The sequence below is a fragment of the Pseudonaja textilis genome, chromosome 4 (assembly GCF_049901715.1).
Source record: "Pseudonaja textilis isolate UNSWEBS1 chromosome 4, rPseTex1.2, whole genome shotgun sequence".
Lineage (NCBI taxonomy): Eukaryota > Metazoa > Chordata > Lepidosauria > Squamata > Elapidae > Pseudonaja > Pseudonaja textilis.
Window position 1 is genome coordinate 50,629,507 of NC_141993.1, and position 16,439 is coordinate 50,645,945.

Below are 16,439 nucleotides of genomic sequence, written 5' to 3' on the forward strand. Positions count from 1 at the left end.
GACAAAGAGCAGGTGGCCGCTGTCCTCCTTCCTCGGGGAAACTTCCTTTCCTCTGCCCGGACTAAGCCTTAACGGCTCTCCATGGGCCCGGCTTGCCCATCCGCCGCCCGCTTCTGCAGCAGTCCGACCACCCTCCAAGGCAGCTCCCGCTTACCCAGCCGGGTAGGGGAACAGGGTTCCTTCCGCCTGTCTTCAAGGCAATTCCCGAGGGACGAGCGGGAGGTCTCCGGACTCGAGCCCCGCCCGGGGCGGGCAGGGAGTGGCGGCGCGGCTGGGCCAGGTCGAGCCAACCGGACTTCTGCCCGCTCCCCGTGCCTCGTGCCCGGGCGCCGGTCTTGGTGGTGCCCAACTTCCCGCGGCCGGGCACGAGGCGCCCGCCGGGTCACCTCTGACCCGAAGCCTCGGCGGCCACTTCTTCCCCGCTGCCAGTTCCCCTTCGGGCAGGTTTCCTCGGAGGGCCGGCTCCCGCTCCCGCTCCCCGCCTTCCAATGGGGGCCCGGCCCGGCCCCTCCTCGCCGTGACGTGCCCCGCTCGGCCGAAGAGGCGGCTCCGAGCCCAGAGCGGGGCTGCTGGTCCTCGCCGAGGCGGGGACTGGCAGAGGCGGCGCCGCGTTCGCATGGACGCCACTTCGCCTGGCTTCGCTCCCGGGCGCGGCCCTTCTGCCCCAGCCGGGCTGGCCGTCTCCCTCTCTCCCGCCTCCCTGCCCAGGATGCTCCCCAGCCCCGCCACTTCCACCCCCTTCTCCGTCAAGGACATCCTGAAGCTGGAGCAGCAACAGCAGCAGCAGCAACGTCTCGGGGGGCCCCTCGAGCCGCCTTTCACCGCCGCCGCCGCCGCCGCCGCCTCCTCCTGCCTGCTGAGCTGCCGCTTCTCAGACGGAGAGGAGGAGGAAGGGAGCGAGGAGCAGCAGCCCTTCTTGACCCCCATGGCCTCGACCAAGAGCCCAGCGGACGAGGGGTTCTCCCCGGGCAGCTACGCGCAGGCGGTGCTGCGGAGCACCTGCGAGCCCAAAGGCCTGGCGGAGGAGGCAGAGCCGACGCGGGACGCGGGAACCGGTGAGTAGAGGAGCGCTGGGGCCCGCCACCCTGGAAGGCTTTGGGGCCAGGAGCAGATCCCGCCTAAACCCCGCGCAGGGCTTCGGCCAAGCCCCTTCGGGAGACCTTCTCAGGAGTGGCCCGGAGGCGGTAGGATCCGCCTTGCCCTGCCCTCCTCTGGGGCGTCCGAAGCGTCACCCGGAGCAGACCGGGATGCTGAGCGCGGAAGGCATCTTCCCAGCACGCTTTTTCCGAGCTCTTTCTTCTCGCTCTGCATGATCACTCCAGCCCGCTGCAAACCTCTTTTTATGGATCCTTCAGGTGGTCTCCGCTTTAGCACACCTCTTCCGTCTTGCACGGTCTGGTTGGGATGGTGGGGGCGTGATGGAAGCTGCTTTGGAGAGTAAATTGTCTTGCGTGTCGCCGGGAAAGGCTGAGTGGTGCGGAAGCTCTTTGGTTATGGTCTCCATTGTGGAAATACTGAGACCACCTGTATTGGGCTGTGTCCCTAAAAGGCTCAGGTGTGGAGGAGGAGGATTTTTAATTATGAAATAAGATTGATTTGAACCATCACAGGTTAACTTTGTGCAGGGCATGCAACCCTGTAGCGTCAGCCCTATTATAGTCACTTGCCAGAAAACTAAGCAGAAAAACAACTTTATACTCTACCCCAGGCCCACCCAGTTCTTCACAAAGAGTGAGGAGATAAATCACCCAGCCCAGGCCAAGCCTCCCTTAGGTTACATAGACGATATTGGAGGTCAGATTTAGAGGCAGCTTTAAGCTCTTCTAGGCCCTCAGGGAAGAGCACCCAAAGAGGAAAGAATCTGGCTGCTCAGGATCAGGAGAAAGGAGTTTATGCCTGATATGTTTAAGACGGGCCTGCTAGGCCTAGACGTGGTGATGGGAAGAGAGGAGGAGTGCCGTTTTTATTTGCAGGAGGGGGATATATTGAAATTGTCCTTCTCTTATCTAGTGGGCAAAGGCCCTTCTTCCAGATCTTTCCAGCAACCAGTCCCTTTTAATGATGAGGAGACAGTAATTGATCTGGCTCTATTGGACTCCAAGCTCTGGGCAAGGAAAATGGCAGGCAGCTCCAGGCCTCCAAGGGCTGCTCTCTCATCTCCACGTCCTGAGGCTAGAATTGTGTGCAGTTGGAGACCCAACAGGTACATTGCTAACCTGGTTGGGGTCCTTATTCAGAAGTGGTTGGTTGCACTTGTTGCATCAAGTCAAAATGCCATTTTGCCCCATTTTTATTTTTGCCTGAATTAAAAAAAAAAGTCCAAAAATTCTTTTGAACCTCTTGTGGAACCTTCAATCTGTAACCATTAGGACTTGAATGTAAATCCTGTAAAACAGAGATTAACTCAGAAGATGGTTTGTTTCAGATTGGTGTATTGTGTAAATTCAATCACAGTGGCTTGTAGGTGGGTAGAAAGCAAGATCTCAGTCAGATATGAATACTTCATGGGATTTATGTTAAACTTTGTGCAGCAAATCACTCTAGGAATCCTAAGGATTTACTGTGTTGTAGCTTGACTTTTCTTTGGTTGCATCAAGAGAGACTTGGGGACAAATCCATGCCCGATTCAGTAGAAGATAAAGGCAGCTTCCCAAAAAGTGAGGGGTCCCCTTCATGCTCCTTCATTCCAGAGAACAGCGGATGGCCCTGTTCCCAGCATGATCCTATCCTACTGGCAGAGATTTTCAGACACTCGTGCCCAAAGCCTGAAAAGGGCACCAAGTGGTGCAGCTATGTAGAAGTCTGAAAAGGGTCTCCTGCTAGGTGTTTCTTTCGGCGTTGGCTGCACCGAAATCAAAGGCTTAGGGCAGGGTCTCCAACCTTGGCGACTTTAAGCCTGGAGGACTTCAACTCCCAGAATACCCCAGCCAGCTGGCTGGGGTATTCTGGGAGTTGAAGTCCTCCAGGCTTAAAATCGCCAAGGTTGGAGACCCCTGCCTTAGGGGCAACAATCGCGCGCAGAGGCGGCTGCCTCGCCTTGAATCCGCGCGGCTTCTTGCCCCATGACGTCTCTCTCCTTTCGCTGTTGTTGCAGGCAAGGAGCCCGCGGAGGAGGCCTCGGAGCGTCCCAAGGCGCGCAGCCGGAGGAAGCCGCGGGTGCTCTTCTCGCAGGCGCAGGTATTCGAGCTGGAGAGACGCTTCCAGCAGCAGCGCTACCTTTCTGCTCCCGAGCGGGAGCTCTTGGCCAGCAGCCTCAAGCTCACCTCCACTCAGGTCAAGATCTGGTTCCAGAACCGGCGCTACAAATGCAAGCGGCAGCGACAGGACAAGGCCCTGGAACTCGGCGGCCCAGCGGCAGGGGCGGCCCAGCAGCCTCCAGCGCCGCCGCCACCGCCACCGCCGCCGCCGCCACGCCGAGTAGCCGTACCGGTACTGGTGAGGGACGGCAAGCCATGCCTGGGCGGCTCGCAGGCCTACAGCGCGCCCTACAACGCTCCCGCTGCCTCCTACGCGTACAACGGCTTCCCTAATTACGCCTACGGCGGTTCCTCCGGTGCAGCCTACGGCGCCGGCTACAGCTGCAGCTACCCCGCGGCCAACAGCCTGGGCCCCTCGGTGCAGCCATCCCCGGGGCCCTATGGAAACATGGGCGGCTTCCCCAGCGGAGCTCAGCCCTTGCACCAGGGGACCGCCGGCTCTTCCTGCACTCAGGGCATCCGAGCCTGGTAGGCAGCGCTCCTCTTGGACCACCGTGGGCCGGAGGGTCACTGATCCTCCGCAGCCACTCGGGGGGGCCGCGCCGGGACCCTTTGGGGAGAAAGCGAGCGACGGCCCAAGTGGAAGGGGGACCTTTGCCTGTGGCCGGTCTCGGGCACTTCGTCCGCTCTCGGAGCTAACCTGGATGGCTGCCGTCAACAAGACCAGATCCTCTATTTGGACTCCCCTAGGGAGAGCCCCCACTGGCCTCCACCACGGGGGCCCGAAGCTTTTGGACGGGGCAGGGGCAACCCGGGACTCGCCAGCCTCCGCGCCTGGACTGCAGTGGGGAAACAGAGGTCAGGTGCTGCCAAAAGTGGCTTCGCTTGGCTGCCCTCGACTCCCCTCCCGCTATCAGTGTATTAAATGTATCGATGTAGCCGCACTGCGAGGTGTTTAAGGATCCAATAATAAATCAGGTGCAATATTGAGAGCTGGCCTTCATATGGCGCGGAAGGATGGAGGAAGCGCAAATGCGCAGCCAGTCTGGCCCGCTTCCACCCCAGGCAGAGCGAATAGGTCGGTGCCAGCCTTGTCCCTTGCGCAGGCTTAGCGCCCTCCCCGCCCCTGCCCCCCCCGTGACTATCCTGCCATTCAGAAGCCCTTATGCCACGCCCATGGCGCCTCACTGCCCGGATCAGGGAATGCCTTGAGGAAGCCGTCAACACGGTTCCCCCCCCCACCATGTATTGGACCCCTACAATGCAGTGAGTCTCTCTTGGTGGGAACTGTAGTCCCACAACACTTGAACGGTGCGCCCTGTTGGCAAAAGCAACCAGTGTCTCTCCGCCACCCCAACCTTTTAGCTTTGCCAGGGTAGATGTCCTGCTTCGAGTCTCATAAGTGAGAGGCAGGTTTAGTCCATGAGGCTCGGAGCAGCACTTTCCTGGGGCTGAATTCACCTGCATGACACGCCCCCCCCTTCTCCCTTTCCGTGTTTAGCTAATCTTAAACCAAAGTAATCTTGCATTCCACCGAGAAAGGTGAGTGAAGGGGAGGAACCCACATTAAAGCATCCCCGTAGAAGCTCACTGGCTTTGGCGAGCAGTGGGCGAGTCCTCGCTGAGCCAACGCCCGCAGCAACTACTTCGCTTAACCCAAAGAAGATGTGCTTCATCGCTGCTGCTGGTGGGGTGGATGCTGGCTCTCCAGAGTCAAAGATATCTCCTTCCAGCCGCTTCGGCAGCGGTCCACTCTCGTTCTCTTGTCCCGGGCAAGAAGAGGGTGCCAAGACGCTGGCGAGCTGCTCAGAGAGGTTCATTGGGGCTACAGGGCAGGGAAAGGAGCATCTGAGAAAGGGCTGAGAAGCAGCATTTACAGAATTGGGAACCTGGACAAAGGCGCGAGATCGACGGGCTGCGCTGTCTCCACGCTGCTGGGCTCGGATGGGCAAACGGTAGGCAGTTTTGTCCCGTTCCCCACTTTAAGCCTGTAATGCAGGCCAAGAGCGAGATAGGGCGGAGGGATGCAGGTCAATGCCCAATTTCGCCTTGGTTGGGATTTGCAACGGAAAAGATACTGAAGGGCAAAGAGAAGAGGTGGAGAGGCTATGGATGCAAACACATATTACCTACCTATTCTGTCTCTCTCCCCAACTCTCTGACTGACCTCATAAATTTTCAGAAGGATAGAAAGGGGCTGTGCACTTATAACAATAAAGACCCTCTAATGTATATTCTAAGATTGAGCCTCAGTTCTGCAAATAACCAGTAAGACGTTTTTCAGCATGGCCTTAAGGTCTCCATGTAGCATTGCTCCAATCCCACCATTGGAACACAGAAGTCAAATGAGCACAGGCAAGAACCAACCAGCTGGTTCAGAAGGAGATAGGTAGCTTCTGCAACCATTAGCTTGGATCTGATGACCAAGTTTTCTTTCAGCTCTACCCAAAACTCATGAATGCCTATCTGTAACTCAATATTATGAACCAGTTTGGTGTAGTGGTTAAGACATCAGCTCAGAAACCTGGAAACTTTGCTCCTGGTTTAGACATGAAGCCAGCTGGGTTGACCTTAGGCCAGCCATTTTCCCTAAGCTCTAGGAAGGAGGCAATGGCAAACCACTTCTGAAAAACCTTACCAAGAAAACTGCAGGGACTTGTCCAGGCAGTCTCCAAGAATCGGACATGATGGAACAGAAAAGAAAAATGAATTTAGGTGCTGTTATCACTTTTTAAACTGGCAGCTAAATTAAATTTGAATGAATGATGGAGATTGCAAGATAGTGACAATAGTAGCTGTTCCAGGTCCCTTAATTTTGAAAGATTGCATAGTTGCAATTTCTCTGAGTGGATGGATGGATGGATGGATGGATGGATATAAATAAATACTATTTTTTCTCTCTGAAAAAATAAAGCCCAAGCAGAAGAAAGAAGAGACTACATGAACAAGAAGATTATGGAAGAATTAAATAATTAATATTTAATAATCTCATGCTTGCCAGTAGTGGGAAAAGTGCATTAAAAATAAAGTTGTACTCCACTACCAAATGGATCTAGAAGGCTCCACAAATTATAACATTTGTATTAAAATGTTAAGGCAGCCTAGCTCCCTCTTGATGCGTTGAATCTGTAGTCCCTTCCCCTGAAGGGAACCCTTGGGATGCCTGTATGTAGGAGTTACAAATCCTGATCCTTGGATATTCAGGGAAGAGAGAAAGATTCTTCACGAATGATTCTGTGACTAGATGGCTCACAGGCAACTAACCGTGGAATACTTACATGGCGCCAGATTTCAATGAATTAGTTTGTGTAGAAACATTATTGATTCTCTCAATCCTCACTGATCTGTTATTGATTGATTGATCTGTCATAATCAGAACTCAGGATCAGATCAAAAGCCCATCTGGTCCAGTTTCCTCTTCTTTTCACAGTTCTCATAATCATAGTATCCTTCCACTCGAAGCACATCATAGCATCCTGCCATTCAGGTTCTGAAAGAGCTGCTTTTCAGAGCAGCCCAACTCTTCTTGCAGGAATGTTTTCAAGCTATACCCAGCTTCTGCTGGAGGAGATTATAAAGCAAATATCTGGGGTAGAATCCTAGATATTGGAAGACCATTAGTTCTAATCTTGTTTTAGGCACAGTCAGCTGGCTTAAATGGGCCAGCCACTTTCTCAGCCCTAGGAAGAAGGCAATGTCAAATCAGTTCTGAAGTCTTGCCAAGAATAATTCAGAAACCTGTCCAGGCAATCATAAGAACCAAAACTGACTCAAAGATGCACATACACACAATTGGTATCAGGAGCTGTGTTCTCCACAGTGGTCTCAGTGGAGATTCAAGATCAAGTTGAGTTCAAAATTCAGTTCAAAATTATGAAGTCACGAAACTCCCAGCGTCTCTCCCCTTTGGTTACCTCTTAGAACTGAGCTACTGCTGGCAATTTTGCCTTCCCATTTCTGCTCTCTCTTTACATCTGACTTGACATTTTACAATTGTTCTTTTTGCAAATATCTGGAAAAGGAGGGGCAGGAAGAGAAGGAATATCATGGACAAAGCAAATCAATTTTGTAAAAGATGGGGCCAAGGAGCAGCAAAGTTGTAGCTAAAATTCCAAGATCGAGGACACCAATCCACTGGACCACAGCAGAAGATACACCCTCCAGGAAAGAGGAAAAACACCATAGTTAGATTGCTGGTTTTGTGAGCAGGAAGAAAAGCAACAGAGGCTTTAATCACAGGTCAGGGATGACTTAGAGGCTCCCTTCTGCAGATGGGGTCAAAGGGGGCTAAGGGAGTACATACCTATCACAACAACCCACCTGTGTTAGTTAGGCTCAGTGAATTTGAAACGGGGGGCAGGATTCATCCATAAAAACTACAGGTAGTCCTCGATTTACAACATTTCATTTAGTGACTGTTCAAGGTTACAACGGCATCGAAAAAAGGGACCTATGACCATTTCCCACACATACAATTGCTGCAGTAGCCACTTGGTCACATGATCAAAATTCCGATGGTTAGCAACTGGTTCATATTTATGATGGTTGCTGTGTCCTGAGGTCAGGTGGCCAGCTTTGGCGACCTTCTAACAAGCAAAGTCAATGGGGAAGCCAGATTCACTTTACAACGATGTTACTAACTTAAATGCAATGATTCACTTAACAACTGTGGCAAGAAAAGTCATAAAATGGGACAAACTCAATGTTTCATTTAGCGATATAAATTTGAGGCTCAATTGTAGTCGTAACTCAAGGACTACCTGTACTAGCAGGATAGCCTTGCTCCTGAAATTGTCCAATCCTTATTTACAGTAAAATCTTCATAATTGGGCAGCCATCATTATACCTTTTGGCAATGAATCTTACAGCTTGACTAGGAACTGTAGAAGAGAGACTATATTTAGCTGTGCTGAATTTCCCTTCATTCCGCTTCATTAGGTGGTCTCAGTACCTAGCATTATGGCATGCAGCGCTGGGAGGTTTTCATTATAGGGAAAGTGTCTGTGTAGAAAATAAGGGGAAGAACAGTTATTTCTGTTATGCACTTCTGGATTTAAAGGAAATAATTATATCTGAAGAATTTTTAGTTTTAGTTAAAAAAAAGAAAGAAATCTCAGCCCAGAGTGACTAGGGTGTAACCTGCCGCTCCCCTTCCCGACCTGATTGTGATAAATACCCTTTAATAAATAAGTGACATTGTCTTTTTCCATAGAGTTCACGCTTTTCACCTGACACACGAAGCTAGTTAACAGGATTTTGTTCTCATCGTATGGCCTTATACCTCTATTCTTTACTCCCTCTGATAAGGGCTCTTTACTTGAAGATAGTTCCATGTCACGTGACTTTCAGTCCAACTTCTCACTTCCCTTCTGGAAACAATTTGATTCATCTATTTTTCATTATCTAATAGAAGATAATAATCTCTTCAAGACTTCATCTCTTAGACATGTCACCCTTTTTGATGAAAAAAACACAGATGTATGTAAAAATATGTAAATAAATACATGGGAAGGTGGTGGCGGGAAGGAGGAGAGCTCTGCAGTAGCCCTCTGAGAATACTGATTGGCAATCAGCAAGCACACGGAGTAGTCTGAATGCAAGCAGTGCGACCGTTTTGTAGAAGATCCCTTTTGTGGAACTAGAGAATGATTACCTCCTCCCACCATCCATGAACAATAAGGTATCGCTAGCGAGAATTCGTGATCTTGTGTCCCACGTCCTAAGGAAAGGCTAGAATAACTTTACTGACTCAAAGCTGCAATGCCAAGGCCAGCTTCCTTTCCATCCAGCTCAGTGGTTTCCTTAGCAACTCATAGATAGATGCTAGATAAAGGATCAGCAGCAGGAACTCTAATTTTTCTTGGTGTGCAAATACATGGCACTGCTCAATGAAAGGGCATCTCTTTCGTGATTCCATCAACCCAGACAGTGGCAATACAGCATTGTATTCTCCAGGCAGAGCACAAAGAAAGAGGATGAGAACAGCGCCTTTGGCAGCATCCCCACCTATTGGCCGGTGTAATAACTGCATCTTAAATGGCTTCATTGCTAGAGTAGATTTACTTACTTACTCAGTGTAGAAGTTGTTCCTATTTTTTCATTTGGAGAAATTATGTGTTATTGGAAATTAAGCATTATAGCTAAAAATAATGTCTGGCTTTGGGAACAATTAACATTTAAATGAGAACAATTAACCAGTGGAACAGCTTGCCTTCAGAAGTTGTGGGGGCTTCATCACTGGAGGTTTTTAAGAAGAGGCTGGACAGCCACTTGTCACAAATTGTGTAGGGTCTCTTGCTTGAGATGGGGCTTGGACCTGAAGGCCTTCAAGTTCCCATCCACTTCTATTCTGATTGATTGATCGTATTCTCTCCTTAAGCAGAGAAGACTGTTATTTCATTTGTCATGTAGGACACAGCTAACATTTCCCTTTTCTGCCCCACCGCAGAAGTGTGGTTCTACATTTAGGATGTCTTTGTATAAAACTAACCAAACAAACAAATTAGCAACCATGGAAACATAGTATCCAGCAGGTAATATTTTGTATTTTATGCTTTTTAACAAGCCTATCCGTATAATTATAGCAAGAATAATTCTCCTGATGCTAAATATATCAAATAATTCTGATAGAAAAGGATACATGTAGCTCAGGGTTGAACTGTGGAACCATTGGTGCTCTCAGATCTTGGTTGTTTGCTTCCTAATATTTCTTTAACCAACTAGGCAACATCATCAGTGTCATGATGATGTTATCTAGCCAAATAATGAAACTTCTGCAATTAAGCAACCAAGCTCAGAGAGCCCTAAGGACTCCACATATCAATGGTGGAGAAGGATAATATTCCTTTCAAGGGTAAATAGTATAAACACCAGTGACAATTGATACCCAGCTGGCTTCTATCCGATTACATCTTCAAATATATAGTATATAAAAAGATATTACAATCACCAACCTCAGTCCTGATGACCTATCAACATGACCTGGGAAGGCCTTCATGTTCCCTTATCAGCTGGCTGTTGATACCAAAACTACCTGCTGCCCTTTCCATAACCCTTCATTCTCAGAATATTAATTTCATATATGAAATGCCCATCCCTATTAATTTGTTAGATGATATGGAGTGTGGATAAAGGCAACTGTAGGCGAGATCAATCATGTCCATTCCCCCCACCCCCCCTCCTAATCTTTTCTAATCTGATCCGGTGTCATCCAGATGACCTGTGATTGCAATTCCCAGATATCTCAAATTGCTATAGAATCATCTTAAGATATGCAGAGACAGGAAACACCATGCAATTAATTCCTGTGAGGGAAGGTGATACCAAAGTAAAGCAGAAGCTGAGAACAAATGCAAAATGCGTTTTCCTAACAATAGACATTGCTACAGTACGAATGTACATATCATTGCATGTGTTCCCATTTCCTAGGACAAGACTCTCTAGCAAAGGCTAAAAAATAAGTCAGTAGAAGATAAATTAAGATGCAGCAAGGCAGTTATGCATGAACAAAAGGACACTTCAAGGAGAAAATATTTTACTTCCTACTTTGGTTCAAATTATGGCTCAGGAATGTCCCTTCCCCTGCACCTAGTCGTACATTGCTAGGAATATCAAGCTGGGATATACTCATCTGAAGCAGACAGAGCGCAATACTGTACAAAGATTTGTATTACATTTTGCCAGAACTATTAACATCTTACTAAAAAACACTGGCTTAGCCGCATTGCTGCATTTGTTGCCTCTATACAGTCCCCCCTTGCAAAATGTCAGCTTCTAAGCCTGGAGATGAAGGAGAGCTAATCACAATTCATTCATAATAATGACAAATGCATTATCCCCATCCAAAGTTCTATAACTTTGAAGTTAAACTTTGTTCTTACTAGGCTACTCCATGTTAAACGTTGACAATTACAGAATTACTATCCCCTCCATACTCATATTTAATTGGTGGAGACAGAAAAAGGTCTTATTGTTATAAATACAGGTTAATGCAGAGCTGCATATTTTACAAATGTTAGTGGAGAAACATGTTCTACAAGAGCACCTGTCCCTGTTCTTCAATTGCAGTTTGGTATCCATCTGTTGTTCCATATCAGATGTGTATATGCCTGCGAACCAATTATACCATGCATGCGTGTATTACATAACTTTTTCACAGTGTAATTTTAAGACGCCTAACAAGTCAGATGGACACAAAGCAGACAGTGTCTCTTCAAGATTAAGTGGAATGGCAATAGTGCTGAATAAATGTGGTAGGTGCTCAAAAGTCATACATTTTATGTGTAGCATCCAACAAAGAACAGACTTTCCTTGGATCTCAATGTACATCATGTAACATTCAGCCTTCTGAAAGAAAATATTACTTTCTTCCACCTCTTCAGAACAGAAGACAAAACAATTCCGGCCATACAAGTACAATGAATTTATCTTATCTATAAGAAAGGCTTGCTGGGACTAATGAATGCTGGCATCTAACACCATCTGGAAAGCTGCATGTTCTCCACCCTCTTCCATAAAGAAATGCTCAGAATCATCTGGTAAGAAAGAGACAAGGCCTAGGACAATAAAGCAGACTTTATTGGAAGTGCCAAGGGCCACAACAATCAAAGCCTTCTCAAAGAACATGAGGTCTGTGTGAGTGCTAATAGACAACAGCTTAGCTAACACTTCTTCTGCCTCTTCTAATTCCTACCTGCAATCATTTTTGAGAATGCAGGCTATCACCCCAATTTCCAATATGCTCACAGTAATTCCACCCTGGTCTTTATTTGTATCCAACACCTGGGGCATGTTTGTTAGAGGATAAGCTAAAAGCAGGTGAAGTTGCTGTTTGCTGTATACTTTCCATTGAGAGAACAATGGGCTGTGCAAAATGCAGCAGCAGGCAAGAGGCGGCATCAGTATTCCAAAGTCTTGCTTGTCATCTGAGTTTGGCACCAGCCAAGCCGATAACGCCATTTCACTTCCCGGACAACCGTTCCTCCTTTCGCTTTGTTAAGATGTACTTGAAGAACTCATACACAGACCATGCAATAGCTGTGGAGGGCATCTGGTAAATGACACGTGCCTGAACCCCACGGAAATAGGCAGCTAGCCCGCCCACGCGGTACACCGTCCTGAATGCGTGAGCCATACCTGTGATGTGCCCACTGATGTTGGTATTCAGTGCCAAGGCTTCCTGTGTATTCAGCAATGTTTTACAAACGTCCAAAGGTGTGGTGGCAGCAGCTGCAATGGCACCTGCACAGGCACCTGCCACCATGTGGGAACTAGGGTTGTACTGTCTGTGGGGGTTGAGGTGCTCCTGTAGAGATTCATATGCCATGAAATGGATAGCCTGAAAGGGGATGTTCATGGTCAGCTGAGTGGTATAGCTTCGGTAGAAAGCTCCTGCCCCTTCATTGCACCACACAGCACGAACACAGTCTGTTACTCGTTGGTATGGAGAATTGTACATCTGCATTCTTTGTTTTACCACTGGAAATGGATGATAACCGCAATCCGACCATATTGAAAGATGGGAAAGAAAGAAAGAAAAAAAACCCTCTAATGAATAAAGAAGTATAAACAGTATGCATTCAGTGTACACACACACACACACACACACACAAAAACCAGTATTCAATACACTCCTCACATAACCCTCAGTACTTGAATATACTATCAATCTATCAAGCCTTATACAACTGCATTAAATCAGCAGGCCCAGGTGCCCTCTTTCTGGATTGTGGAAATATTTAGGACCAGTAGAATGAGTTTTGGTTTTCTTATAGAAAGCAAGGAACATGTAGCCACATTACAATATAATTTCCATTCACTTTTTCATGTTTATAATAGGGCAAGACCATATGGTTGAGGAAAGCTTTTTCTGCAGTGGCCCCTGCTCCATGGAACAGCTTCCCTTCAGAATTCAGAATGGCCCCAACCCTGCTAGCCTTTTATAAGGTCCTAAAAACCTGGCGATGCCCCCAAGCCTGGAGTGCTGAACGTGCCAAGGGCCCTGTTAACTGGCCAATGCCTTGCTCTTGTATATCTTGAATTAGATTTTAATGGGTATTTTTTGCTGGTTTTACTATTTTAAAACAAAGGTTTTTTAATATTTAATCATAATATATTTTCTGAATTGTAAGCAGTCATTGACGATGATGGGTGGACACAGAAATTGGACAAACATATTCCAGTCAAAGTAATCCATCATCCAAATAAAATTTGTAGAAATAGTTGCTCTGTCTCCCTTTCTTCTCACAAACAAGGGAATATTTCCTGGTGATAACAAAAATAATTATCTTCATAAAAAGATGGAGCATACAGGAAAAAGCAGTATTACCTTCTGCTGGATTCATGGCTGCATCATGAAGCAATGTTGCCACACAGCCTGCTGCGCCTGCAAGACAAGGACTGTTAAATATGAAAAAAAGTTGAGATGAGACCAATGAGGGTCTTAATGAGATCCCATATTAGTCCATCAAAATATTATATATGTGAAAACAGGGACATAAGCCATTCCTTCTGAGGGACAAGTAGTTTATGCAGAAGTAAGCCTCAATTTTCAATGAAAACAGCAGAAATAATCAAGATTGTAATACAATGTTTCTCCAAATTACTTTCATTTACACACCAGAAGAGGAAACAAAATATATTCTGAACATCTTAGTTAAGATCTTTGTAATTAATATGAAGCAGACAAAAGCTAAGATTATTCTCCTATTAGTAAGCTGTGCAGCATTTCACTTTTGATCTTCTACAAGTGTTTCAGAAAGAGTGAAAGCAGGGGCAGAAAGGAATATAACTCAGGAAAAGGTACAGCTACTTTGCAATGTTGCAGGAAAAAATGCCAATTTCATACTCCTTCTCCTTCTGCGGCATCTTTTGGATCCTGAATCTGAAGTATTGCATAAATCTACTATTTACATTCTTATAAACAGTCTTTGACTTTTGACCATTCATTTAGTGACTGTACAAAGTTACAACAGTACTGAAAAAGTCTATATTTGCACTTACAACCATTGCACCACTCTCATGTTCACAAAATTGCAATTGAGGCATTTGGCAACCAGCTTACTTTTATAACCTATGCCCCACAGTCATGATAGCTATTTGTAACCTTTTTTGCCAATTTGCAGCAAAAAACGCCTATTCAAAAGAATTAATTTACACTTATGACCATGGTGTTTGCTTAATGACTGCAGATGTGCTAACAACCACGTTGATTCACTGATCATCGTAACAATGATAATAACGTTGGGTTTGAATCAACTTATGACTACAACAACTTAAGATGGAAATTCTGATCCCAATTGTGATCATAAGTCGAGGACTATCTATACTATATTTCTCCTAAAATGTCAGTAAGATGCAGGGGGTGATGAGTTATGTCTGAGATTTTAGGACATAATGTACCACAATTGGATGATCAGAGATTTAGTACCATAGACGCGTTAGAAATAAGCTATTCTTAGGAAGCAGATTTGACTAATCAAATGCAAGGGCACCTGTTACAGCAAGCCTAGAATTCTCCCCATTCAATTAAGTTGCTAAAAGAAAGAGGCACTGAGGCAAATACAAGCATATGTGTTTTAAAGACGTAAGTATGCAGAAATATATGCAAACAGAATCACAGTCACTCTTCTACCACATCACTTTCTTACATAAGATACAAAAACATGCCAGAAACCTTATTTTTCCTAAATCCCTACAGACCACATATTGCCCAAAGACATTCTGCTAGCATACTGTTTTGCTGCAAGCAGAATTCAGCATCATGACAGAATGTCCATAGCCTTGAGGGTTCAGAGAGTACTAATGCCAGAATAATAAGAAAAAATTTGGCATCTTCTCACTCTGAGCCCCAAGTGGTACTACTAGAACCCCAGGATGGGGTTAGGAGGCAGGAAGGGATAATACCGTTGGCCACGTGACTATTGCCCCCAGCATGGATAAGGTTGGTAAGTGTCTTTTTCAATTTTTCATAGCAGGCGAAATACAAGGCATGAGCAGGACCAGCCCCTGTAGCTGTGATGTTCAATCCTCGCATAGGTCTCCAGATCCCTTCAGTTCGCACAATCCGCCACAAAGCCTCCAGCACATTCCGGTAACGAGCAGCAGGTTCTGGTTGCAGGCTTTGCATCCTTGTCTGCCGGTGCAGGGATGGGGGAGGAGGGGGGAGCAGGTTAAGATATGTTTAGAGATTTACTCAAATAAGTTCTCCCAGCCAAACTCTGTCCACCCACTTCCCGTTTACAAACCTTCAGCATTTGAGTCTCTGCTTTAATTCTGCTGTACGCTCTCTCCCTACTTACATGTGATTTTTGCAGACAATATGATTCAGTGAAAGGTGTCTGGAAATATAATAAACTTCCAAACAATCCCACCCCCACCCCCCACCCCCGCAAACATCTCCTATGCAATGGCTGAGTCCAATCCCTTTTGCCGGCAAAAAGGGACGAGTCTGAGAGGGAAGAAATAGATCCCAGCTGGTGGCAATGCTTCTTAACTGTCATTCTCAAGTTCGGGACTCAGAAGACTGCCCATTGCCACTTCCGCGGCCGACCGCAAAAGGCACCATTACTTGTTGCTCCCGCTTCTTCTTGGCCCAATTCACAGTAACCACCCGGAGACGCGCATCCCTTTGACCTTCGGCCAGATCTCCTGGTCGCTCACTGGAGCCCTTCGGAGGGAGCCGAAGGATTCCCCTCCAACCGGTCAATGTCCGACCTCACGGAGAAAACACCCGCGAGGAGCGCTGCGCGATCCTGCTCCAGCCCTCCTCGAAGACATCCCCTGTCCCTGGTCCCTGCCCGCCCCGCCGCCCCTCGGAGGCACCACCGCGGGTCTCCGCTTTTCCTCACCTTGACACAGTCCACGGGGTACATAAGGCTGTGCTCCAGCACCCCAGCCACAGCCCCTGCGAGCATGTGGGTGGAAGCGGCGGAGCCGCGGGGCAGGGCCTCGTAGTCCGGCTCCCGGCCGGTTTCCGTGTCCGTTCCTGTCCCCCCGCCCCGCCGCCCCCGAGGGCCACGGCCACACCCAACCCGACCCTCCCCGCCATCCCCGCCCAGCAGCAAGAGGAGCAGGCGGCCCGGCGCCACCGCGCCCCGCTGACCGGGCCCCGCCGCGCCGCCTGCCCCCAGCTCCATGGCGCCTCCGTCGAGTCGGTTACGGGATACCCCACTCGGTCCTGCGGCTCCCGCTCAGTCCATCCCGCCTACCGGCACTGCGGATTGGCGGCGGTCCGTGTTCGCG

General features: G+C 47.9%; 2 protein-coding genes across 2 annotated transcripts; one reads left to right on the forward strand and one right to left on the reverse strand.

The window, feature by feature from the left end:
- Positions 1-524: 524 nt before the first annotated feature.
- NKX2-3 (NK2 homeobox 3) lies at positions 525-4,184 on the forward strand. Its single transcript, XM_087932940.1, has 2 exons — positions 525-1,055; positions 3,095-4,184. The coding sequence occupies exons 1-2, from the start codon at positions 617-619 to the stop codon at positions 3,727-3,729; spliced, it is 1,074 nt and encodes a 357-aa protein (XP_087789066.1). The 5' UTR covers positions 525-616; the 3' UTR covers positions 3,730-4,184.
- Positions 4,185-11,753: 7,569 nt separating this feature from the next.
- SLC25A28 (solute carrier family 25 member 28) lies at positions 11,754-16,409 on the reverse strand. Its single transcript, XM_026701239.2, has 4 exons — positions 16,046-16,409; positions 15,102-15,330; positions 13,525-13,581; positions 11,754-12,674 (listed from the first exon to the last, which is right to left on the reverse strand). Exons 1-4 carry the CDS (start codon positions 16,331-16,333, stop codon positions 12,157-12,159), a joined length of 1,092 nt encoding a protein of 363 aa, XP_026557024.2. The 5' UTR covers positions 16,334-16,409; the 3' UTR covers positions 11,754-12,156.
- Between the last annotated feature and the right edge of the window lie 30 nt (positions 16,410-16,439).